The sequence below is a fragment of the Ranitomeya variabilis genome, chromosome 1, assembly GCF_051348905.1.
Source record: "Ranitomeya variabilis isolate aRanVar5 chromosome 1, aRanVar5.hap1, whole genome shotgun sequence".
NCBI classification, from domain to species: domain Eukaryota; kingdom Metazoa; phylum Chordata; class Amphibia; order Anura; family Dendrobatidae; genus Ranitomeya; species Ranitomeya variabilis.
This window is the reverse complement of record NC_135232.1, coordinates 1,062,440,974-1,062,468,248: the sequence shown is the minus strand read 5'-3', so window position 1 is coordinate 1,062,468,248 and position 27,275 is coordinate 1,062,440,974. Positions and strand designations below refer to the sequence as shown.

The window sequence follows — 27,275 nt, the reverse complement described above, 5'->3', positions numbered from 1 at the left end:
ATAATCTTATAAATGTGCCCCTGCTGTGTACTGTCTAATGGCCGTGTCTGACCGTGCAGGGACATGATCAGATCATACCACAGCTCCTGGGCAGGGGGGACACAAAAGAGAGTATACGGACAGGACAGCACGGGATCACAGCTGATTCATTTTGTGAGGTAAAACATTTCACTGCCTGTTTTTAAACAGTGTTTTACTTCAAAGAAAGAAGGAATCATTTGCGATCCTAATGTAATGTCTGTATACCTTTTCTGCCCTCTCGCCAGGGAGTTGTGATATGATCAAACCATGTTCCTGTACGGTGGTTAGGGGTGTGGTTGGGATTAGAGTTAGGGGTGTGTTTGGGTTCAGTTACAATTGGGGGTTTCCACTGTTTAGGCACATCAGGGCTCTCCAAACACAACATGGCATCCGATCTTAATTCCAGCCAATTCTGCGTTGAAAAAGTAAAACAGTGCTCCTTCCCTTCCGAGCTCTCCCGTGCGCCCAAACAGGGGTTTACCCCAACATATGGGGTATCAGCGTACTCAGGACACATTGGACAACAACTTTTGGGGTCCAATGTCTCTTGTTACCCTTGGGAAAATAAAAATTTTGGGGGCTAAAAAAACATTTTTTGTGGGGAAAAAAAGATTTTTTAATTTCACAGCTCTGTTATAAACTGTAGTGAAACACTTGGAGGTTCAAAGTTCTCACAACACATCTAGATAAGTTCCTTAGGGGGTCTAGTTTCCAATATGGGGTCACTTGTGGGGGGTTTCTACTGTTTAGGTACATCAGGGGCTCTGCAGATGCAACGTGACGCCTGCAGACCGATCCATATAAGTCTGCATTCCAAATGGCGCTCCTTCACTTTCGAGCTCTGCCATGCCCCCAAACGGTGGTTCCCCCCCCCCCCCCACATATGGGGTATCAGCGTACTCAGTACAAATTGGACAAAAACTTTTGGGGTCCAATTTCTCCTGTTACCCTTGGGAAAATACAAAACTGGGGGCTAAAAAATATTTTTTTTGTGGAAAAAAAATAATTTTTATTTTCACGGCTCTGCGTTATAAACTGTAGTGAAACACTTGGGGGTTCAAAGCTCTCACAACACATCTAGATAAGTTCCTTAGGGAGTCTACTTTCCAAAATGTTGTCACTTGTCGGGGGTTTCAATGTTTAGGCACATCAGGGGCTCTCCAAACACAACATGGCGTCCCATCTCAATTCCAGTCAATTTTGCATTGAAAAGTCAAACGGCACTCCTTCCCTTCCGAGCTCTGCCATGCGCCCAAACAGTGGTTTACCCCCACTTATAGGGTATCAGCGTACTCAGGACAAATTGTAAAACAACTTTTGGGGTCCAATTTCTTCTCTTACCCTTGGGAAAATAAAAAATTGGGGGCGAAAAGATCATTTTTGTGAAAAAATAAGATTTTTTATTTTTACAGCTCTACATTATAAACTTCTGTGAAGCACTTGGTGGGTCAAAGTGCTCACCACACATCTAGATAAGTTCCTTAAGGGGTCTACTTTCCAAAATGGTGTCACTTGTGGGGGGTTTCAATGTTTAGGCACATCATTTCCTCTCCACACGCAACATGATGCCCACATTGCTATATTCTACTTGGGCTGTGTTAGATACTGCGTGGGCTGTTATATACTACATCTCTGTGCTATATACTATGTGGGCTGTGCTATATACTACGTGGCTGTGGTATATATCACGTGGCTGGGCAATATACTACATTGCTGTGCTCTATACTACGTGGCCTGAGTTATATACTGCTTGGGCAGTGTTATATACTACGTCTCTGTGCTGTATATTACGTGGCTGTGCAATATACTACGTGGCTGTGCAATATACTACGTGGCTGTGCAATATACTACGTGGCTGTGCAATACACTACGTGTCTGTGCTATATACTACGTGTCTGTGCTATATACGGTACTACGTGGCTGTTCTTTATACTTCGTGGCTGTGCTATATACTACGTGGCTGGGCAATATACTACGTGGCTGGGCAATATACTACGTGGCTGGGCAATATACTACGTGGCTGGGCAATATACTACGTGGCTGTGCAATATACTACGTGGCTGTGCAATACACTACGTGTCTGTGCTATATACTACGTGTCTGTGCTATATACGGTACTACGTGGCTGTTCTTTATACTTCGTGGCTGTGCTATATACTACTTGGCTGTGCAATGTACTATGTGGCTGTGCAATATATTACGTGGCTGGGCAATTTACTACGTTTCTGTGCTATATACTACGTTTCTGTGCTATATACTATGTTTCTGTGCTATATACTACGTGTCTGGGTAATATACTACGTGGCTGGGCAATATACTACGTGGCTGGGCAATATACTACGTGGGCTGTGTTATATACTACGTGGGATGCATGCTACTTGGCTGTGCTATATTTCTCTGCTGTATCTGTGCATCATGAATCGTGGTATGTGTTAAAGAGGGGGGCCCACTGAGACTTTCGCCCGGGGCCCTCAAAAACCTGGAGCCGGCCCTGGCTTCACTGATTGGTCACGCCCGGCTGGCCGCGAACAATCAGCGACAGTCGCAGTCCGCCCGTGAATTGGCGCAGAATTTGAACCACGCTTCGCTAATTGGTCGCGGCCGGCCGGCTGAATCCTTTGTATAAATTGCATTACTCTGAAAACTTCATAAATAAATTACATACATATTCTAGAATACTCGATGCGTTAGAATTGGGCCACCATCTAGTTAAATTAATGATATAATTTAATAAAAGCTATGTTTTAATCGCCACACTAAGGCTGGTTTCACACTTGCGTTTTTATCTGCATGCGTTTTTAAAAAAAACGCATGTGTGAAAAACGCATGTAAACGCGGTAAAACGCATGCGTTTTTTAGACGCATGCGTTTTTATAGAAAAACACAAGAAAACAAGAAAAAAACAAAAAACCCTAACCCTAACCCTACCCCTAACCCTACCCCTAACCCTACCCCTAACCCTAATCAGTGGCCACTTATATAAGTGCCACGTATTTAAGTGCCACGTATATAAGTGCCACGTATTTAAGTGCCACGTATTTAAGTGCCACGTATTTAAGTGCCACGTATTTAAGTGCCACGTATTTAAGTGCCACATATTTAAGTGCCACGCATTTAAGTGCCACGCATTTACGTGCCACGATATTTCAGTGCCACGTATAACCACGTAGTTATAGTATTTATAGTATGTGGCACTGAAATACGTGGCACTGAAATACGTGGCACTTAAATACGTGGCACTTAAATACGTGGCACTGAAATACGTGGCATTGAAATACGTGGCATTGAAATACGTGGCACTGAAATATGTGGCACTATGACTGTCAGAAAATGTTCAATAAACGGTTAGGGGTGAGGTTTGGGGTAGGGTTAGGGTTAGGGTTTGGATCCCTTTATCACCTTGATGGTGGTGGGTGACTTTTCAGTGTGTTTTCTGGTTTTTTTCTATAAAAACGCATGCGTTTTTAACGCAAAAAAACGCATGTGCTTAAAAACGCATGCGTTTACATAGACAGCAATGCATTTTTTTGCCGCGAAAAAACGCATGCGTTTTTTCGCGGCAAAAAAAACGCGCAAAAAAATACTACAGGTTGCATTTTTGAAAATGAACGCATGCAGAAAAAAACGCATGCGTTTGAAAACGCGACCAAACGCATACAAAAAAACGCATGCGTTTTCAATGTTAAGTATAGGGGAAAAAACGCATGCGTTTTTTTTGCAAAAAACGCTGCAGACAAAAACGCAAGTGTGAAACCAGCCTACTACACTAATTTCTAATAGGTGGGATATCCTTTTCCAATACCCAGCTTCTTCATGACAAATACGTGACCAAGAGGGAAACGCATTATCTGCAGTTCTGACCTACAATGCAATGTCTGGCACGACTTTTATTGCCTTTGGGAAGAGACACTTGGTATGCAACTTTTATGCCAAGATCCGCACTCCTGGATACTCTATTTGTGTGCGGTTTACCTGGGTTGTCTGGACACCAGAATTAATCATCTTTCCTCTATGGCTAGCAGAGCTTCTGTGTTTGGGTCCTGTGACGGAAAGCCTTTCCCCAAAGTTATATAGTATAGTACATACAGAACGTGCCACTTAGAGACTGCTTCTCATTTCTTATTTACTCCTGGTAGACATATAAAAACCTGTATATGGAGTGCTCTGACAGCAGTTGGGCTGGTATGGGGCACTATACATTTTTTGTAGCTATTTGGAAGACTCTGTTTACATTGCGGTGAGAGAGTCTCTGTAATGCTGTACTGTAGCATTGGGGGGGACCTTCCATCGTGGACTTCTACATATTACAGAACGCTCAGACGAGACGTGAACAGAGCCTAAACTAATGATGCTAGAACTGTATTGTCTCTTTTGAAGTCATTTTTCACATTTTTTGTGTGTAGTTCTCAATGAGTAGTGATGTGTGCTGACATTACCTTCTAAATACGGTCAGGATCAAGAAAATGTTTCCGCTCAGTGTGGGCTGTCTGTGAAATTGTACTGACCGTACCATGTATGCTACAGATGCAGTAAGCCACAACTTCCAAGGTTACATGGCATGAGGTCTTGGTCATCTCACTCATATCGGATAGAGGCAGTATAATTCGCAGCCATCACTCCGTGTCTGACAGCTCAGGCCGTCCCTGTCTGACAGCTCAGGCTGTCCCTCCGCGTCGGACAGCTCAGGCCATCCCTCCGCGTCGGACAGCTCAGGCCGTCCCTCCGCGTCGGACAGCTCAGGCCGTCCCTCCGCGTCGGACAGCTCAGGCCGTCCCTCCGCGTCGGACAGCTCAGGCCGTCCCTCCGAAATGACCGCGAGACCGCGACGTCATCAGAGGTAATTGCACGCAAGGCATTACTGGGAGCACTAGCTGCCGGGATCATCGCAAACATCGGTAACGCTGCGCAGGATGCCGGAAGGTGAGAATATTGCGATTTTTTTTATTTTTTTTTTTATTATTATTTTTTTGAAATTATTTTTAACCTGTGTTGTGTATGCATTTTCACAGTGGAAAACCACTGCGAAGACACATACACAACAGGTGCACATAGTCTCGACGGGTCCGTCAGAAAAACGGGCCCAGTGCACCCATTTTTTACAATCTGCACAGGATCCATCATTTCAACATTTTGACGGATCCTGTGCAGATTGTAAAAACGAAAGTGTGAAAGAAGCCTAACAGGCCAAAAATGGATGAAAACACGCTGATGAAAAACAGTCTGGGTTTTCCATGCAAAGCACGGGGAGAACATATAAACTCCTTGCAGATGTTGTCCTTGGTGGGATTTGAACCCAGGACCTCGGTGCTGACAGGCTGCAGTTCTAACCACTGAGCCACCATACAGTGCTAACCACTGAACCACGTGCTGCCCATGATATCACTGGATGTTCAATGTTCTCATTCTCCAGAGCAGAGTTTCTCTGAACATAATCGATCATTTAGGCTTCACATCCTAGGAACTAAAACACCAAAATGAAGCCAGGAACATAATGGACACCGTGTCGCCTGATGATACCCTATAACAATAATGGGGTTCATTGGATTCCCATCTTTACTGGAAAATATAGCTTAGCACGCTGTGGTATTTTTTGCATGGTTTATGAAAAATTTGAAGACTGCTTTATATAGTGCCCCAAATGCCAGATGTGAATATAAGCCAAGTTTTACTTGTGCTATTAATTCCAGGTAAAAACATTTCCGCTGATAAATGTCAGATTTGTGATTGTGCAAACACTGTCACACTTTTGTCATTAAAGGGGTATTCCATCTCCAAGATCCTGTTCCAATAAGTAGTAGTAGCCACAGCAGCTGTTTAAGTATCCATGGTTACAACCATTCATATATTGACACTTGGTTGGCATTTAGTGGTCATAACCATGGAAACCTAAGCTACTGCATTGCCCTGCACATGGGGTAGGCAACATAGCTAATCAGAAGAACTATACTACATTTCTAATTGGAGGTATTTGCCAATATTATTATTACACCTACTACATAGTGTGATAGGATCTTGGAGATGGGGATACTCCTTTTAAACCCCTTTGCCCCTGAATGCTCAACAGCTAGTCTTTATTAAATCTTCTTGTGGTCATGCATTTTGATGGAGAGGGCGGCTTGGGCCCATGTTGTATTGTTCTGTGAGAGGTTCCCCACATTCAGACCCACACCAATCACACATTTATTACTTGTTGCAATCCTACATCTTGAGTTATGGTGTTCATTAAACCGACATGTATCTGCTCTACAGAGACATACAAATGATGGAATGGATCTCCGTGTGGTGGATCTCGGTGCGATGGCAGGGGGTGATCACAACCCGTCCGATGCCGTCTTTTCTTGCGTTTAATTCCTAGACTTTTACAGCAGCTACAATTCGTTTTTATCAATCTCTGAGAATGGAATCTGAGCCCAATCTGAGTAATGGATTAGAAAAAAAATGTAATAATAATAATAATAATAATAATAATTTTTATTTATATAGCGCCTGCATATTCCGCAGCACTTTACAATTACGCGGGGACATGTACAGACAATAAACATCGAAATTGCACACTGTGTTCTTCAGCTCTGCTACATCCATAGTGACGGCCGCGTGGGATCCACTGAATCCTCTTATTTGTCATACGTAATAGACAGAAGTGATGCCCATAAACTAATAAGCCGTTTTTATCAGCACCTACTTAAATCTGTTGGTAGAAGTCTCCACTTCGCCGCCAGTTGGCAGACGCACAAAGGGACTTGGAAACATTTTGGATATTAACTTGAATGCAGATTCCTTTAACTACATTTTAAGTCTTGTTTTTGTCTATTTGTCAAATTAAGCTCAATTAGCTTTCATTTAAAGCCAATAAACTGTGATAATTAGCCAAAACCCAGTAATCTTATTATTATTATCTGGAGCCAACTTTTTGCTTTGTGAGCAGGAATCTTAAACCTGTTTGTCGACATAAATATAAATCCATTTTCCCCCCACTTCTAGTCATTGTGGGGGGTCTGTGCCTCCCACTACAATTCACACCCCTTTTCCTGTAGCCTATACTTTCCTACTCTGCAGCTTAGTTCCAGGGCATTCAATCGCTTTTCTAATTTTTTCATCAGAAATTATCTTTTTTTTTTTTTTTTAAATTACAATTTTTCGTACCCTTCTACCTAATTTGTAATAAGACGTGTTTGCATAGGCAATTAATTGTTGAGTCATGACCTTCCGGTTCGGACTAAACCTCATTCAGATGGCCGTAACAGTGCCACACCTGTCTGCAGGTTATATTCAGTATTGCAGCTCAAGCCCATTATCTTTAGTGAAGCCCGGCTGCAATGCCAGACACAACCTGCAGTCCGAATTGTATTCCTGAACAGCCATATAAAATTAAACTAAACTAAATTGGACAATTGAAGATGAAACGGAGTTATGGGCAATCTTTGTTTTAGGCTGGCTGTAGATTAACATATGAAAAATTGTCCAAGTTTCATCCAAAAGAAACCTCGGACATTTTTTCCTAATTCTCATCAGATTTTCATCCATGTACCATCCATGTGTCCGTCCATGTGTGATCCGTTTTCATACAAGTACATAAAAAAAGGCCATGATCACATAGATTTCTATTATAAACCTGGGAAACGATCTGTGAGAGTCAGATGCCGCTAGGATGGTTCGTGTGGGATCTAAACTTTTTTTTTTTTCTCGCACGCATGACAGTCGGACTGAGAAATCATTCATCTGAGCAGCCATACTGAATACCATGGGTCAGTGTGCTGTCCGATTTAAAAATCAAAGAGCGCACGTCCGAATTATACGCCGGTCTGCATGAGTCCTTAATCTGCCACATTCGTCCCTTTGACTTGGATGTAATATTTTGGGTCATTCCTATATAAATCGCATCCATAGCCGCTATGATTGATGGCAGTAGATGGAGATTTGGTCAACCTCATATATAAGTATCACTCTGGGAACAGGTTGATTGAAAGGTTCCTAGCAGTTACTTGTGGTGAGTCTGGTGACACTTCCTGATCTCTTCTCATTTGTGGTTTTGCCTTACGAAATGTTTCAAGGGTCCAGTTAAGACCCAATATCTAGGTCTCCATTAATCTGTTGATCGTCTTGCAATAGAGTAATTTCCTCTGTAAAACCATTTGATCAGTGGTGTTCCCATGGATCCAAAACCAGTAACCCTGAAGCCAAGTGTTGACCGTTTCGTACTGTACGACTCGCTATTCTGTGACGAAGTATAAACATTTGTTCCAGATTTCTCCAAACGGTCTTCTTACACAAAGAACTTAATCCTGGATCTATGTTCCCAAACTGTAACATTACCATATATAGTTCCCGTTATACCTTGGGCACATCACAAACATCTGGGATATGTGGATGTTATCGAGGTGGTAATCTACATAAAATATTAGCTCAGGAATCCTGATTCAAAGCCACACTATTTAGACAACTTGACGGGTTCTTCAGAAATATAACACCCAAAGTGTAGCTCAGAACTCCGGGGTTATGTTTAGCAGGTCTACATTCCGGCAAGAATGTGGAGGGGAAAGATGATGGCATCTGGAATGTCGTATTGTTTTTAACTCTGAAGAAAGTGAGCACGTCTGCTCCAACACAACAGAGTATAATGCCATGCGGATTGGAGATGTTGGGTGGAGGAAGTATGTAAGAAGGAAGGAAGGATTCATTTTGTTTTGGCTGCTAAGAGTATAGAAATGGAGCTAAGGTTTGTACATGTAGACCTCACAGAAAGAAAGCAGCCATACTTGCTGGTCACAATACCAATATACTGCAGCATGTAGCAGCCCCCATAGTAAAAGATGGAGGTAATGCAGGTGAAAAATGCTGATAAACAACCACTCATACATTAGTAATCCATGGGGAGAGGGTGTAGCTAGGGGTTCAACTCTGTGTGGGGAAGCAAAATATTTGAGAGAACCCCTAATATGTAACCTCAATTACAACTATGGAGGTGCACCCTGATCGTGCTTATGGGGCAACCTCTGCAGATAACTATGCTGTTACTGAAAATAAATCACTATACAAAGATCAACCCAGACCGACATGACAACTTCTCCAGCCACAATACAACTGCAGAGATTCCAATAAAGACATATGACTTCCCATGGTTCAGGCACCTTCCCGATCTATCCCCAACTTGCACAAATGCCTCATCCTACTGATACCTCAATACTGAGCTTCTTCTGTATGTGTCTCTATTACTGCACCTGCTGTGTATCACAAAAAACGTGCTCCTCTTAGTCCCCCACATAATAATCCTGAACATTGTGCCCCTTACATAGTAATAATATCTCCATTTGTGCCCTCTAGATGGTAAAATTGCTCCCTAGAAAATATTAATGCCCTAGAAAACAGTGTCCATATTTTGCAACTTTGATGGCTATAATACTGACTGGCCCTATAACAATAATGCTTAAGTCACCATTTAACAACATCTTCAGTGTCTCCCAATGTACAGCTCCTATATACACAGCATAAAGTCCCTGCAGCTCCCCTATACACAATATTTTGGGCCCACTGCTCCTTTTTACATAAGAGTATGATGTCCCCACTGGTCCACCAAAACATAGTAGAATTACCCACACTGTGTAACGCCCTCCTCAGAAGTCCCAACACTTTGATGGCCTCCCACTGTAGCCCTCAAACTGTTTACTGGCTCCCACATTGTATAATGGCCCTCACCGGGCTGAAGTCACCGCGCCGGGACATCTTGTGCGTGCATCGGTGCCTTGGTCGTTCTGCAGACTTAAAGAACGGAGATCGGTAGTACAGGGAGATCGAGTCTCCTTGCTCTACTGCACAGCTTCACTATAACTTTGAGCTGCTCACCCCGATACAGCAAAGGTTAGCGTAGCTCCGGGTGGTCTCCCCAGAACAGGGGGCCCAGAATAACAGTCCCCTCTGCCCCCGATAGCTATGCTGCTCGTTCTTAGTGTCACAGATGCACACGGAAAAAGCCTGTACAGGGTAGGTGTCTGTCACACAGGTACATGTAGTGCACAGTGTCCGGCTTACAGCCTATTGGTGCCAGTACCTTGTATGATGACTGACTTGCTCATTTTAATTCCTGAGAAAGCCCCCTTATCTGCCTATGCATTAAAGGGTTATTTCAATCTTCATAGTTGGATATTGTCAGATAGTGACTGTAAAAAACTATTTGTTTTCAATTTACTACTTATTAAAATGATCCCTTCTTAAGAGATTACATTTCATTGCCGTGAGCCCGACCACTGCTGCTATAGACAGCAGATCACGTGAGGTAGACCTGCCGAGACAAGAGCAGATATATTTACATAGGGGCACATATAATAACTGAAATACTTCAGTGACTTATTTAAGGATTTTTTTTTTTCACATCTTATTCTTGGTTGAATTGAGTGTTCTTATGTCTCCCTTGCGTCGCTTGAAACTTTCCTGTATCTCATTTATAGTATCAACTAGATGGTGGCCCGATTCTAACGCATCGGGTATTCTAGAATATGTATGTAGTTGATTTATGAAGTTTTCAGAATAATGCAATTTATACACAGGATTCAGGCGGCTGGGCGCGACCATTTAGCGAAGCGTGGTTCAAATTCCGCACCAATTCGTGGCCGGACTGCGCCTGTCGCTGATTGTTGCTGGCCGGGAACAATCAGTGAAGCCAGGGCCTGCTCCAGGTTTTTGAGGGCCCCGGGCGAAAGAGTCTCAGTGGGCCCCCCTCTTTAACACATACCACGATTCATGATGCACAGATACTGCAGAGAAATATAGCACAGCCAAGTAGCATATAGCCCACGCAGTATGTAACACAGCCCGTGTAGTATATAGCAATGTGGGCACCATATCCCTGTTAAAAAAAAAAAAAAAAAAAAGAATTAAAATAAAAGATAGTTATATACTCACCTTCCGTCGGCCCCCGGATTCAGCCCAGGCGTTTACCGATGCTCCTCGCGACGCTCCGGTCTCAAGAATGCATTGCGGTCTCACGAGATGAAGACGTAGCGGTCTCGCTGGACTGCTACATCATCATCTTGCGAGACCGCAATGCATGGACTGGAGCGTCGCGAGGAGCAGCGGGAAAGGTGATGGAAGGTGAGAATATAATGATTTTTTATTTTGTTTATTATTTTTAACATTAGATCTTTTTACTATTGATGCTGCATAGGCGGCATCAATAGTAAAAAGTTGGTCACACAGGGTTAATAGCAGCGTTAATGGAGTGCCATTAACCCTGTGTGAGTGCTGACTGGAGGGGAGTATGGAGGGGGCACTGACAGAGAGTAGGAAGGGGCGAATTCGCGGCGGGACAATCAGCGACGCGGGATTTCCGTGACTGAGAGACAGACAAACAGACGAAGTGACCCTTAGACGATTATATATATATATATATATATATATATACATATATATATGCAGTGTAAGTAGTATATAAAACCGATTGAAATCTTCCTTAGTTTCCAGTGCCATATCCGATCCACTTCTGGCCCATGTGACCACTCTTCTTCTTCGCTGGCTCACAACTTGTGAGGCAGTAGTTGTTTTTAGGGATAAGTGAGCAAGATCGGATAAGGTGTTATCCGAGCATGCTTGTGTCCTAATCGAGTATTTTCCGCGTGCTCAAAATATATGCTTGAGTCCCCGCGTCTGCATATCTCACAGCTGTTACACATGTAGGGATTGCTTGTTTGTTAGGCAACAGAGACAGCAATACTGATATCTGTAAAGTTCTGTGGAATTATTAGAGCCATATATATGTGTTTAAATAAATAATACAATTAGTATTTTAATAATAATTCTACATTACATGCATAATTGGGGTTATAAGAAAAAAAAATGCCTGCGACCTTTTCATTCAAGGCAATCTGGCAGCGGGTTTTTGCTATTTAATCTGAAAGCAGTAGGACTTGACACTTTCTGGGCTATGTGTTGTAGTTTCAACATAATCAGAGTTTTATCAGCAGAACATTATCAATAAAGGACTAGATCTCCGTGCATGGCGGTCAGGCTAATATGTGTAACCCCTCCCCCACCACTGATTGGCAGGTTGCTGACAATGTACAGTTTACAGAGGAGACTTCCAATCAAGGAAGTGGGCGGGGTTATACACAGCTCAGCATTCTAGCACTGCTTCTCCTACAACAGAGAAAACAGGGATTCTATTAAAATTGCACTAAGCAGCCCAATAAGCAATATTTCTGGAATTAGGCTAACTGCCCCTAAATCATGCTGCTATCAGATTCACAGCAAAAACTTTCTGACAGATTCCCTTTAAGTTGACCCTCAAAGAGGGGGTCACTACTAGTGATGAGCAAGTGTACTCGTTGCTCGGATTTTCCCGAGCATGCTCGGGTGACCTCCGAGTATTTGTTAGTGTTCGGAGATTTAGTTTTCATTGCGGCAGCTGAATGATTTACAGCTACTAGCCAGGCTGAGTACATGTGGGGGTTGCCTGGTTGTTAATCTCCGAGCAGTCATAAATACTCTGAGACCACCCGAGCGTGCTTGGGAAAACCAGAGCAACGAGTACACTCGCTCATAACTAGTCACTACATTGTATAATGCCCCCATTGATTTACACTTTTAACAAAGTATTTTTGTCAATACCTTCTGCTGCCATATGTGCCTGTGAGAGGCGCTATCTCTGACTGCTCAGTCCACATCGCATGTTCCCAGCTGCAGCTTCCGCTGATATCTACTGATGACATGTCAACATCTTTATTTCCTGGATTCACCCAGGCGTGATCCAGCTGCCAGTAGGGGAACGGCCGCAACTCCTGTATGAGAGGGAGCGAGTAGGGGAGCCGCCACAGCTCCTGTATGCAAGGGATCGGGTAGGGGAGCGGCGACATCTCCCGTATATGAGGAACCAAAGCTACAGACAATAGTGTGCGAAGGATTGTGCAAGCAAGCAGAAAATGAAGATTAGTAATCACTGCACCTGATATATATCTGCATTACTCCGCTGGATAGTAGCTATGATTGCTGCATGGGAATTGAATCTCTGTTCAATCATCGTTTATCTGGATATACCTGTGTAGTCTTACAGCAAGTAAATGTTATCAACTGCCCCTGTGTCCTCCCTGTTTTCTGGACTGTCCAGAGTGCACCACATTACCACCACACTACCAGGAAACAGAGGTTAAGTGCACCTTGGCATCACAATATTTTTTTCTGTGCCATGGCAGAGTGGTAACTTCTGCACACCACATGGTACTAGTTACTCTGTAAAAGTCTTAAATTTTCCTAATTCGGTCACTGGAACCAATAAGACAAGTTCTGTTGAAATAAAAGGAACTAAAAATCCCAATATTGAAAAACTCTGAAGTATTCTGTGAAGGATGCTGATCTCCTTCATACATACAGTTCCTTTCATCCCCGCACATCATCATACTATGAGCTGTTATTGCTAGAGTATGACCACATGTAGCTCTACATTCCATGTCTAGTGCTAATTAGGGCTAATGACCCTGAAACAACTTCAGGGCAGGAGTGACTGGAATGGCAGGTTGTATCGGCATAACACGGCAGCGGTTCTGGTTGCATAGTTGGTCATGAGTTATAATCACCGCTAGACTCTAATATGTAAATATAAAACTTTGATTTTATTAAATATATCTAAAACCAATAAACACAAAAAAATGTGAATTGACACCAATGCACTAAAATATAGACGCACCCGGGGAGGTGCCTGTCCCTATATATAGCCTGTCTCACCCTGCCTGACAGCGGAGGTTGGCACCCTATAACCTGCGCTTCGGCGCCCCCGCTCGTCGACGGCTCTCCCGATCTGCCCTATTGTACCCAACAATGGCATGGGAGTGAGAAAGATAGTTAGGGAGATATAGAGTTGTGCTGTTTGTCTTTCAATTATAAGCTCATCAATAAAGCTAGATGTAACTTATCTACTGGCTACACTAGATATAGGTTATTCTGTAGATGTCTTCTTGTGTGGATACCTAATTACTGGCTACAGAATCCATGATAGTTCAAGCAGATACACTTATCTGTTGTACGTCTATAGATAGAGGAAAAAGAGCAGAAATTAGTAGAAGAGTTATCTTATCTTAATCCTACTAATGGCATATAGTCCCCATGTATAATTGGTGCACACATGTCCAAGATGAATAATGTGGATGAGAAAAACCAAATGTATTTCTATATTATATGCAACTCTCACTGTATATAAATTTAAGTTGGCAATTACATATGTTCGAGATATGTCCGCTTAATAATAGCAGCAATTACCACTGTATCCTCAGTAGCCACATATTAGAAATAAATACACCTGTACGTATCAAACAGCTTCAGTAACTCAAAAGGTTATACGCACAGTAATACAGCATGCTTCAATCTCTATACACTATAATAGTGCAAAAAAAACAAAATGTCTATGCATATTGCATGCTGCAATAGTGCAACAAACACACACTCTAAATCTCCATACACTATAATAGTGCAAATAAACTCCAATGTCTATGCACACTGCAGACTACAGTAGTGCAACAAACACACACTCAACGCGTTTCTCCTCCACTGAGGTTCATCAGGAGTAAATAGATAAATCATAGCCAACGATACTTAGGGTACCGTCACACAGTGGCACTTTGATCGCTACGACGGCACGATCCGTGACGTTCCAGCGATATCCATACGATATCGCTGTGTCTGACACGCAGCGGCGATCAGGGACCCTGCTGAGAATCGTACGTCGTAGCAGATCGTTTGGAACTTTCTTTCGTCGCTGGATCTCCCGCTGTCATCGCTGCATCGGTGTGTGTGACACCGATCCAGCGATGCGTTCGCTTGTAACCAGGTTAAACATCGGGTTACTAAGTGCAGGGCCGTGCTTAGTAACCTGATGTTTACCCTGGTTACCATCGTAAATGTAAAAAAAAAAAAACAGTACATACTTACATTCCGGTGTCCGTCAGGTCCCTGGCCGTCTGCTTCCCTGCACTGACTGTGAGCGCCGGCCGTAAAGTGAAAGCAGAGCACAGCGGTGACGTCACCACTCTGCTTTGGCCGGCGCTTACACAGGATGCAGGAGGAGTGCAGGGAAGCGGACGCAGGCACCGGAATGTGAGTATGTGTTTTTTTAATTTTATGTTTACACTGGTAACCAGGGTAAACATCGGGTTACTAAGCTCGGCCCTGCGCTTAGTAACCCGATGTTTACCCTGGTTACCCAGGGACTTCGGCATCGTTGGTCGCTGGAGAGCCGTCTGTGTGACAGCTCCCCAGCGACCACACAACGACTTACCAACGATCACGGCCAGGTCGTATCGCTGGTTGTGATCGTTGGTAAATCGTTTTGTGTAACGGTACCCTTATTAGCTTCATTGCAATGCTTGTAAAGCAGGCTTGGCGGCCAAACTCTCAGAGACGATCCTCCCTTACTTGTGATGCAAGTATAGACGTACAACAGATAAGTGTATCTGCTTGAACTATCATGGATTCTGTAGCCAGTAATTAGGTATCCACACAAGAAGACATCTACAGAATAACCTATATCTAGTGTAGCCAGTAGATAAGTTACATCTAGCTTTATCGATGAGCTTATAATTGAAAGACAAACAGCACAACTCTATATCTCCCTAACTATCTTTTCACCCTTTAGGTATCTTTCTCACTCCCCTGCCATTGTTGGGTACAATAGGGCAGATAGGGAGAGCCGTCGACGAGCGGGGGCGCCAAAGGTTATAGGGTGCCAACCTCCGCAGTCAGGCAGGGTGAGACAGGTTATATATAGGGACAGGCACCTCCCCCGGGTGCGCCTATATTTTAGTGCATTGGTGTTGGTGTTAATTCACATTTTTTTGTGTTTATTGGTTTTAGATATATGTAATAAAATTGAAGTTTTATATTTACACATTAGAGTCTAGCGGTGATTATAAGTCAAGAAACTCTAATTAGTCATCTCTGTACTGTGAAATTTATATAGTTGGTCATGAGGATGATTTTTGTGATTGTGCCCACTATAATGGTGTATGGAATTGCCCCTTTTTTTTTTTTTAAATAAATGTTGTTTGCTTTCTGTCTTAATTCGGAGAGTAGCATGGCCCAATACACTGGGGTAGCATTGCCTTAGTTAGCATTTCCGCTTTGACACTTCCGTGTCTTCTATAAAGAGGGCAGACAGCTGCTCTCCATTCATGAAGGTTACATATGAGCTATACTTGAGATCAGCTGCTCCCGGCCTTCTTGCATAATGCTCTAAGCTGCTTACTCTGCTAAGAAAATAATGGAAAAAATAGAAACCTTTCTCATTCTTATGACACTATTTCTTCCTGCAGCTAGGTAATTGCACCAATGGGAGATTTTTATTTATTTTTTATTTTTTTTGTTTAGTTATGTAAAAGTATTTGTTCCTCCACTGTGTTATATCTATGCAGTTCATTACATTAATATTTCATTATGAAATTCAGCTCTGTATATTTGTCATAGATGATTAATCTTAAAGGAAAATTAAAAATTATTTTTTTATCATTTATTTATTCTTAACCCTATTTTTATTGTAGGACAACGTAACCTTATTCTTACGGGGCTGTAAAGAACTTGGTCTGAAAGAATCGCAGCTTTTCGACCCAGGTGATCTTCAAGACAGCGCAAACAGGACAACACTTAGGTGGGTCTCTCTGTAATGGAGTGATAAAAATGAGTTATGTTCTTTAGTCATAATCTATTTTCATTAAGTTATATATTATATTATATGCAGGGAAAATAAAGTGTCAGCACAGTGAAAGGGAACCTGACAGGCAATACATGCTGCCCAAACCGTGGACAGCATGTATCAGGCACTGGCTGTACGATCAGTCATGTATGTTTGTGATCATACTTTTAATACCTGCATACCTGCCGGGGACTGAGCCGCACTGTGCACTAGTCGTGCATTTGGGTCCTCGGTGGCGTCTCCCCGCCCGCTGACAGTGACTGACAAGTCTCTGCCTATACACGCACTTAGGCTACGTTCACATTTGCGTTGTGCGCCGCAGCGTCGGCGCCGCAGCGCACAACGCAAACAAAAACGCAGCAAAACGCATGCACAACGCTGCGTTTTGCGCCGCATGCGTCGTTTTTTTCATTGAATTTGGACGCAGCAAAAATGCAACTTGCTGCGTCCTCTGCGCCCCGACGCGGGCGCCGCAGCGATGCATGCGGCGCAAAACGCAAGTGCGCCGCATGTCCATGCGCCCCCATGTTAAATATAGGGGCGCATGACGCATGCGGCGCCGCTGCGGCGCCCGACGCTGCGGCGCTGGCCGCAAATGTGAACGTAGCCTTAGGCAGTCACTGTTAGCGGGCGGCGAGAAGCCTCCAGGGACCCGCCTGTACGACTAGTTAGCCATGCGGCTCGGACCCCCGCAGCTCTCAAAAGTATGTTTTTCTCTGAAACGCCGCTGTCAACCACACACGGCTGATATCGTACAGCCAGTGCCTGATGCATGCTGCCCACAGTTTGGGCAGCATGTGTCACCTGTTAGGTTCCCTTTAAAGGCATCAATCTTGGTACATACTAAGCACATTTCCTGTACACACCAGTTCTCCACCTATTCCTCATACTCATGGCCTGTTGGCATAAGCCTGTGGCCAGCTCTTTTGGACAAACTGGATAAAGAGAGAGAGAAATAAGAGATAATGATCATTATATAATATATGGCATTTGATATCGCTCGTTACACAGTCACAGTACAGATTAAAATTAGTCTGGTCCATGGTGGCATTGGTGCGACTAGCTCCCTGTAACTATTTCTAATTAAAGGATGCTTAGCCAAGTATGAAAAAAATATTAGGCAGTAGGTGGAGGCACCAGGACTATGACCTCCACTTGCCTTTCCCATAATATGGCCCTAATCGCAATCCCACAAATTGCACCCACAATTAATATATATATTTATTTATTTCATTTACCGTATATATTCTTGTATAAGCCAAGCTTTTCAGCACATTTTTTGTGCTGAAAACACCCCCCTCGGCTTATACAGGAGTCATTGCCCCAGAAAGACGGCGGGAGAGGGGGAGCGGCGGAGCTAAAGCCTGTGCCCTCTGCTAAAGAGAAATGAATATTCACTGCACTGCCAGTGAATATTCATTTCTTTTATAGCGCACACAGTTACAGCCACCAGCTTCCAGCACACATTCTGCTGACCTACCATCCGCGCCCTCTCTGCATCTCGTTCCGGTGCCAGCAGCTCTTCCGACCGAGCGATCACGGGCCCCGCTCATTAAGGGATTGAATATTCACATCTCTCCACTCCCGTAGGCATGGAGCGAATATTCATTACCTTAATGAGCGGGGTCGCGTGATCGCTCGGCTGGAAGAGTTGCTGGCACCGGAACGAGTCCGCACACGGAAGGTAAGTAGGATGTGTGTTTTTTTTAAAAATAGGAACCATGCATACAATGATAGGGATGGAGAGCCATGCTTACAAGGATGGGGATGGGGAGCCATGCATACAAGGATGGGGATAAGGAGCCATGCAGACAAGGATAGGAGATAAGGAGCCATGCATACAAGGATAGGGGATAAGGAGCCAGCATACCAGGATAGGGATGAGGGGGCAATGCATACCCGGCTTATACTCGAGTCAATAAGTTTTCCCAGCTTTTCGTAGCAAAATTAGGTGCCTCAGCTTATACTCGGGTCGAGTATATAATTCCCTGTAAGGCTGGTTTCACACTTGCGTTTTGATCTGCAGTGTTTTTTAAAAAAACGCATTTGGTGAAAAAACGCATGAAAACGCATGCAAACGGTGCGTTTTTTTGACGCATGCGTTTTTGCGCCCCCCAAAAAAATTGCGGCAAAACGCGGCGTTTTCCCGCGTTTACATGCGTTTTTTCCCACGTTTGCGTTTTTGGAACGCATGCTGAGAAGTGTGTGACAGCTGCCAAACATCAAAATCAACTAGAAAACACACTATTAATAGAATTAGCTAGGGTTAGGGTTAGGATCCCTAGGGTTAGGGTTAGGGGTAGCTTTTTATTAGAATGTCCTGGTCACCAGGTCACTGATAAGCCACCCCCACCATCAAGGTGATAAAGGGATCCAAACCCTAACCCTAAGCCACCCCCCACCATCAAGGTGATAAAGGGATCCAAACCCTAACCCTACCCCTAACCCTATCCCTAACCCTACCCCTAACCATAACCCTAACCATAGGGATCCAAACCCTAACCCTAAGGGTTAGGATCCTAACCCTAAGGGTTAGGATCCCTAGGGCTAGGGTTAGGATTCCTAGGGTTACTAGGGATCCTAACCCTAACAGTTACCCTAGGGATCCTAACCCTAAGGGCTCATTTCCACATGCGAGTCACACGTCCGTATCTCGCATGTGGAAACCAAGCCCTGGTGCCGGCACTCAGGAGCGGAGCTGTGCAGCTCCATGTGTTCCTATGCGGCCGCACGCTCCGCTCCTGAGTGTCGGCTCCACAGCTTGGTTTCCACATGCGAGATACGGACGTGTGACTCGCATGTGGAAATGAGCCCTTAGGGTTAGGATCCTAACCCTAAGGGTTAGGGTTAGGATCCCTATGGTTAGGGTTAGGGTTAGGATCCCTAGGGTTACTAGGGATCCTAACCTTAGGGTTAGGGTTAGGGTTTGGATCCCTATGGTTCGGGTTAGGGTTAGGATTTTCTTGTTTTTTTGTGTGTTTTCTTGTTTTTTTTTTTTAAAAAACGCATGCGTTTTTAACGCAAATAAACGCATGTGCTTAAAAACGCATGCGTTTACATAGACAGCAATGCATTTTTTTGCCGCAAAAAAACGCATGCGTTTTTAACGCAAATAAACGCATGTGCTTAAAAACGCATGCGTTTACATAGACAGCAATGCATTTTTTTGCCGCAAAAAAACGCATGCGTTTTTAACGCAAATAAACGCATGTGCTTAAAAACGCATGCGTTTACATAGACAGCAATGCATTTTTTTTGCCGCAAAAAAAGCATGCGTTTTTTTGCGGCAAAAAAACGCCGCTAGAAATTACTATAGGTTGCATTTGTGCAAATGAACGCACGCGTCAAAAAACGCATGCGTTGCCGAAAACGCGTCAAAACGCATGCGTTTTTAATGTTAAGTATAGGAAAAAAACGCATGCGTTTTTTGCGTTTTTAAGCGCTAAAACGCAGCTTACAAAAACGCAAGTGTGAAACCAACCTAATTCAACATTTCTTTACCGACATCATCATCGCTCTCCCCATTAGGGCTCACTTTCTAAACTCCATATCGCTTTGTCTTTGGAGTATGGATGAAAGCTGGAGAACAAATATGCGGAGAACATACAAACTTCTTGCAGATTTTGTTCCTGGTCGGACCAAGCGCTGTAAGGTTACAGTGCTAACCACTGAGTCACCCTGATACCCTATTTCTCTAAGAATAACCAGGACATTATTTTACCGTGTGCGTTTGCACGGAGTTGCACTAGCCTTTAGTCACACTTTCTAGCTCGGCTCTGTTAATCTCAGCACTTTATAATAACAAGTTAATGGAGCTTTTAGAGCAGTTGGCTTCTTGTGACCTTGGGCGTGTGCGCACACATATACTTGGCACCTTTATGCTGTTTCTATAGCTTTCAGCATGTTAAGATATTTTCTTCACCAGAAGAATTTCTCTGATTTGATTAATTGCTCTCATGCTGAAAAATTAATTTGCAATGTACCTGTTGTCTGGGTGCGAGAGTCAGCCAAACTGTGGGGGAAAGAACACTCAGCCTGACCCTGCAAGCTTTACAGCTGGCAACGTTACCTTATATACCGTGCACACATTTTACTGCATTGTATTCTTTTTTTTTTTTTTTTTCTTTTCACTTTTTTTATTTCACATGCAAACAAAAGGGCACATTATATTAGAAACATTTAGCTAATTATATTAAAGATATTCTTCTTCCTAAAAATATCCTCCCCCCCCCCCCCCCGAAATTACACTTGAACATTTACTCAAAGTTTTCCATGTATTAATCACATCATATTCTCATCAAGAACTGAAAATCTCTAGTACGGTAATTCGAAAATGTTGCCACCTTTTGTATTTTCTACTTTTTAGCCATATTGTTTCTATCGGCATAGTTGTTAAACATCTTCTGTCTCCGCACAGAATCTTAGATTAAGTTTACTATTTTCTTGAATAATATAACAATATTTCTATAACCAAAGTTATATTCTTTGAGTTATCTAATAGTACATTTTTTTGGTACTTTTTAAAGTAACCTGTGCTATCAGATCCACATCTAGGCTTCTAAAATAATATTAAAGTGGGTTAAGACTCCTATCCATCTTCGTCAGTCAAATTTCTGTAAGGGTAGGTTCCCATAAGGGTATAAAGACGTAGTTAAGTGTTTCATCCAGAAAAGTGAGACAATTAATAGCACCAGCTCTTAGTCGAGTATAAGACAGTTTACAGTTTCTTATGTTATATAATTACAATGTATCCGTAAAAATCTGATGATGTACCGTATGGCGTCTCATTTTTCCCCCCCACCCATAGACTTGAATGGGTGAGTTTTATCCAATTTACATAAGAAACTCGTGCATACTTTTTTTTTTTTCACATGCAGATTTGGTCAGTAAAAAAAAATTGCTCATCTGCACTGCCGATTGAATAACATTAATCTGAGTGCTGTTCATTTTCTCAACGGACAACACTTGGACTGAAAATACGGTCGTGTGAATGAGTCCTAAGGATGATCTCTATTTCTCTTAAGTACCTTATACGCTCAGTTTGGAAAAGCGCCTGTGTGTTTTTACACTGGAGTGAGCCAGAGCCAAACGCCGCCACTTATCACCTTTGAAAACAAAAGGATCAAGTGTTGAAATCTGGCCTAGCCGATCTTCATCTGCTATTATCTGTGGGCAGACAATCAGGAGGTCCCCATACATATACCATGGTTCTCGGCTGATATGGATGACTTTCTGTAATTTGCATGAGGATCTTTAGCAAAAGCAAAATTCCATTTTATTCCTGCATTCCCGTTACCTTTTTTTGTCTTTTTACATGCAGTGCAAAAATTATAAAAAAAAAAGTTAAAGAAAATTTTAATTAATAAAATGATTAAAAACATTTTAGTTTGTATTTTTTGCACATGCAAATTACCTAATCATAGAGGAAAAGGACTAAAACCCAAGCACCAATATTGGAAGTAGCAATCTTAACGAGCCTTGCCACATGGCTTAGGATAAAAGCCAAAGCAGATTGTCAATTTGCAGACACGGTGTTTCGGGGTGTTGCCCCTCATCAGTGCTAAGTATGAGATCTGATTTGGCTAGGTGAGAGGCCTAAGAGTAAGATCTAAGGGTTATCGTTTCTCCTTGTGGAGAGTGACAAGCCAGGCCTGACATATCAGAGTGAGGAGACTTTTAAGCCATGGAATACCTGGAGTTCTCCTAACCATCTAAATCTTTTATAGCCACACTTAAGCCAGGGACAGACAAGTGAACTACATCCAATTTTTAACCGTGTGTGATACGTTTTCATACATCTACATTAAATAACGTGATCAAATACTGCTCCAAGGTTTAATAAGGAAATATATATGTAATAATTGTATGCCACATGGATGTTTGGCATGGGATCTTTTCCTATTTTTTGCACTGATGGACTCTGAAGAGAATAGATCATGCTGCATTTTTTTCTCACGGATAGTCGGTCTGGGAAAAGATTGTTCATCTGAACAGTCCTATTGAATAACACAGGTCAGTGTGGTGTCCGTGTGCTCTCACATAAAAAAATCAGACACCACACATCCAATGTAAGCACTCGTCAGCATGATCCCTGATACAGAGAGGGCTGTCAATCACAGGATTAAAAAACATGAAAGTTATATAGAATATTTTCCCACAATCTGCTCTGCTCCCTCTGCTCTATAATGTGATGCTCAGAGATCGGACTGCATTCTGCTTAAACTGGACTTGGGTATCCTGTAAAGTCCTGGAGGGTCCTACAGACGGTACCACAGAATTATGCTGCTTGGATGTAATCTAATAACATTTTCTTGTTCTTCATGCAGACTCGCAGATTGTAACCGGAAGCAAAGAAACGTAAGTGCATTAATAATAGTCATTTTCTGTGTTCACAAGCAGTCTGTGTTGTATATACGTGTATGTTTTAGTGTTGAGCACATAGTTACAATATTGATATCTAACAAATAGTCCACTTGCTTGTCTGCTATTAGAAGTCTACAGCTGCTAAAGGAAGCATTATTAGGGTTAAACTAAAGGAAGCATTATTAGGGTTAAACTAAAGGAAGCATTATTAGGGTTAAACTAACCTTACAGTATGTGATGGAATTGTCTAAATGGCAGTTCTTATTGGAGGTGCACAAAAAACTAAATTAACCAAAATTGACCAGCAGCTCCTGGAAAAAGAGGCATAAGTGATTGTGTGTAAGCAGCCTTGACTGCTGTAGTATATAGATAAGTGGAGAAACACACTGAGCAACCACACACTGGGTGTAAATAAACAAGTGCTGCCACACACTGAGCACAAACAAACAAGTGCAGCCACACACTGAGCGCAGACAAACAAGTGCAGCCACACACTGAGCGCAAACATGTGCAGCCACACACTGAGCACAAACATGTGCAGCCACACACTGAGCGCAAACATGTGCAGTCACGCACTGAATGCAAACAAACAAGTGCAGCCACACACTGAGCGCAAACAAACAAAGGCAGCCACACACTGAGCGCAAAAAAAAGTGCAGCCACATACTGACCACAAACAAACAAGTGCAGTCACACACAGGGCGCAAACAAACAAGGGCAGCCACAAAATGAGTGCAAAAAAGTGCAGCCACATACTGACCACAAACAAACAAGTGCAACCACACACTGAGCGCAAACAAACATGTGCAGCCACACACTGAGCGCAAACATGTGCAGTCACGCACTGAGTGCAAACAAACAAGGGCAGCCACACACTGAGCGCAAACAAACAAGGGCAGCCACACACTGAGCGCAAACAAACAAGGGCAGCCACACACTGAGCGCAAACAAGTGCAACCACACACTGAGCGCAAACACAAACAAGTGCAGTCACACACAGGGCGCAAACAAACAAGTGCAGTCACACACTGAGCGCAAACAAACAAGTGCAGCCACACACTGAGCACAGTCAAACAAGTGCAGTCATACTGAGTGTCCTGAGGAACATGTAGACATTGAGTATATGAATTAATAACAATAATAGACTAAATTGACTATAGAGACAATATAATATAAAACTGAGGCACTTAGTTCACAAATTCGCATGTGCCTATCTGCCATGACAAGGCATACCCCGAAGATGCAAACCTACAATATTTGATTTAAATGTACCTCTGTTGGATCAGCACATACAAATTGAAAGGGCTGGTATAAATAAAAGCATCGCAAGGATCATTTAGAAACTGGTGATTTTTTTCGTAAGCAAAAAATAACTTTTTTTGTGAGTGTTTGGTCATTGTGTCTGTTTTTACCATAAGAGTTTCATCATTTTGTTTTTTTGTTTTTTTTTTGCATATGAGGCTTCTCAAGCTTTTCCTGTAAAAAATAAAATAATGAAAATCGAACAATATGAGGATACAACTAGAATGTCATCCTAGTACTACTCCAATTTTTTTCAATGAGCTGTAAACTTGTATTTGCGAGTTTGACCCTAGACTTGGGCCTAAAATTGACAAGTCTATATTTTTTCACTTATTTTGAGGTCAACTTGATCTACAAAAATTCAGACATGAGAACATGCCCATAGACTCCATTGGGTACAAGTTCTATTAGAATCACTGACATCTGGATGAGCCCTTGGGTTATGTTCCCACAATGAGCTTTTGGTGCATTTTTGATCTTGCAGAATTTCTGCACCTACTACGTAAATTAGGTTACTTGCATTTTTTTCATTGCATTTTTGTCTGCGTTTTCTTTAATATGCGTTTTTATCTAGTTTTTGACACTGGTTTATCACTCTGTTTAGTGTGTAATTCTTTAAATAAAGCTGTCATGTTTTTTAAAGTTTCTGGCATTTCAATGAACTTTGACATACGTAGGTGTGGTTTACATGTGTTTTTTATGCATTTCAGTCTTGAAAACGCACTAAAAACACGTGCTTTTTTACTTGCGAATTTTCCACATCTGATGTAAGTCTATAAAGTTCAGATCAGTATGTCTCCTGATCGGAACACAGTCGAACACCTATGGGGAATTCCGAAGCATCACTCTCCATCCAGCATCCAGGCTCTAAAAGATGGCGTTCTTGAAGAATGGAAAAGGATAGCTGTTGTAATATATCACCAACTTGTTCATTCCAGGACACTAAGGCTTGGTGCTGCCCTTAAAAATCATGGAGGTCATACAAAATACTAGTTGTAGGTTTCTCATTTGGGGTGTTCTCATTTTTGCGTCAACTAATTTGAGAACCTGAAGATTTTGTAATAAAAGTTAGAGGATTAACCTTATTTGCATGTTATGGGCTAAAAAATGTTCTATGAAATTCAGTTTTTTGTTTCCGGTGTTCAGTGAGATATTGATTCAAACCTTACTTTTTAAAGGGGGTGTACTCATTTATGCTGAGTGTGCTCTCTCTCTGTTATCTGCCATTGTAATCTGCTATTGTAATCTGCTGATAAGATCCTTGCTGTAAACTCTTCCTGAAAGGACATGAAGTAGGAGTAAAAAATGGCCCCAATGGCCAGTGTGAGAATTGCAAGATTAAGAATAATAATAATAAAAAATATTTTTTTATTATAAAAATTGTAAAAAAAAATTATAAAAACAAAAAGCAAACAAAAGAAAAACACGTAACACAAAAATCTGCTAAACAGCAGCATCATTTTTTTTTCTGATCATGGCTTCCCTTTTAGTATCAGTGCCTGGAGGAAACTTTTACATTTCCACCCTCTATTGCTAAGATCTTATGATCTTGACCTAAGGAAGACACAGTGTGTTCTTGGTTCTTATGTCATTATTTTGGCACTTTGACACAGTCTGCATCAGTTCCTCTATAGGCAGCCTGTATTCTTCATAGGGTTAAGGGGGCTTTCTAGTGGCATACCGCCAATGGCGGCAGACTACGCGACTGCTATGGGGCCCCGAGGGGTGAGGGGGCCCGCCAGAGTCAGACTGCAACGGCTGTGTCAGGGGTGGGCTGGGTGGAGGGGCAGAGGGGTAATTGCCCCCTGAGCTGGCCTCCTAGCTGTGGCTTTGGGCCACACATTACTTTAGAAGCCGCACTGTACCTTCATTTGCTCTAATGGACAAGCAGCATCATGCTGCTTGGTGGAGCAGAGGTCATTCGAGGCTGCAATGTCCTTCCAGCTCTCTGATTGGTGGAGAAGCCGTCCCTAGAGGCTGTACTGTATTCTTCCTGCTCAGGGTGCTCACTTACCAATCGGAGAGCAGGAAGCAGACAGTGCAGCACCGCTGAGGAGGCGCCGGCTGCTCCACACACCATGTGCAAGAACCTTCCTGGAGAAGTGCGAGTAGCTGCAGGCAATCAAGGAGGCTCATGGTAAGGGGTCTCTGCTTCTTAGTTGTTTGGGGGGATGCATGGTTTAAACTCAGCTGGAGGGGAGGAGTTGGGGTACATATCTGTGGGGCAGGCGGAAATAGGAGAGGAATTTTCTGTATGTCTCATTCTGTGTGAGTCTGTGCGCAGTCTCAAGTTCCCAATTCAGTGTATTCCTGTGTATGTGTACATGCGTGTTCTTGGTGAAGTGTGCATCTGTGTATGTGGTGACATGTGTACATGTGCGTCTGTGTGTGTGAACTGTGTATATGCGCATCCGTGTACGTGGTGACCTGTGTGTGTATGAGTGTGTACACAGTGACCTGCATGGGTGAGTGTGTATGTGGTGATGTGCGTATGAGTGTGTATGTGGTGATGTGTGCATCCGTGTACATGGTGATGTTTGTGCCTCTGTGGTGACCTGTGTATATGGTAACGTGCGTGTCTGTGTACGTGGGGATGTGTAGTTGCAAATCCCTGTTAATGCGCAGTAAGCTGGGTGTATGCAGCGCACTTTGTGTTCACAGTGAAGCAGCGGTGACACAGGACTCTTGTCAGCCATTAGCGCCAAATTTGAAAATCTTGCGTTTGGCTGTGTCCTACATCACTGCTGCCTCCCTGGGCATGCACAAGGTGACAATGAAGCCGCAGTGCATGCAAACATCTTCACTGCGTCTTTGGAGGGTGGCGGTAGAAGCTGTGGGGTGCCACTCACTGCTACTACCTGCAGATATGGGGTTAATCTTCAGGTTCATAGCGTTCCTAACCTGCCCAGCCCCTGCACTTAGCCGA

General features: G+C 42.9%; 1 protein-coding gene across 2 annotated transcripts in view; it reads left to right on the top strand.

Annotated features, from left to right (window-relative positions):
* LIMCH1 (LIM and calponin homology domains 1) overlaps positions 1-27,275 on the top strand; it is a 331,389-nt gene that overhangs the window by 205,232 nt on the left and 98,882 nt on the right. For both annotated transcript variants that reach the window (XM_077279847.1, XM_077279846.1), the window contains exons 4-5: positions 16,533-16,639; positions 23,011-23,041. In XM_077279847.1, the coding sequence (XP_077135962.1) occupies positions 16,533-16,639; positions 23,011-23,041 (138 nt within the window). The remainder of the gene's footprint in view (positions 1-16,532; positions 16,640-23,010; positions 23,042-27,275) is intronic.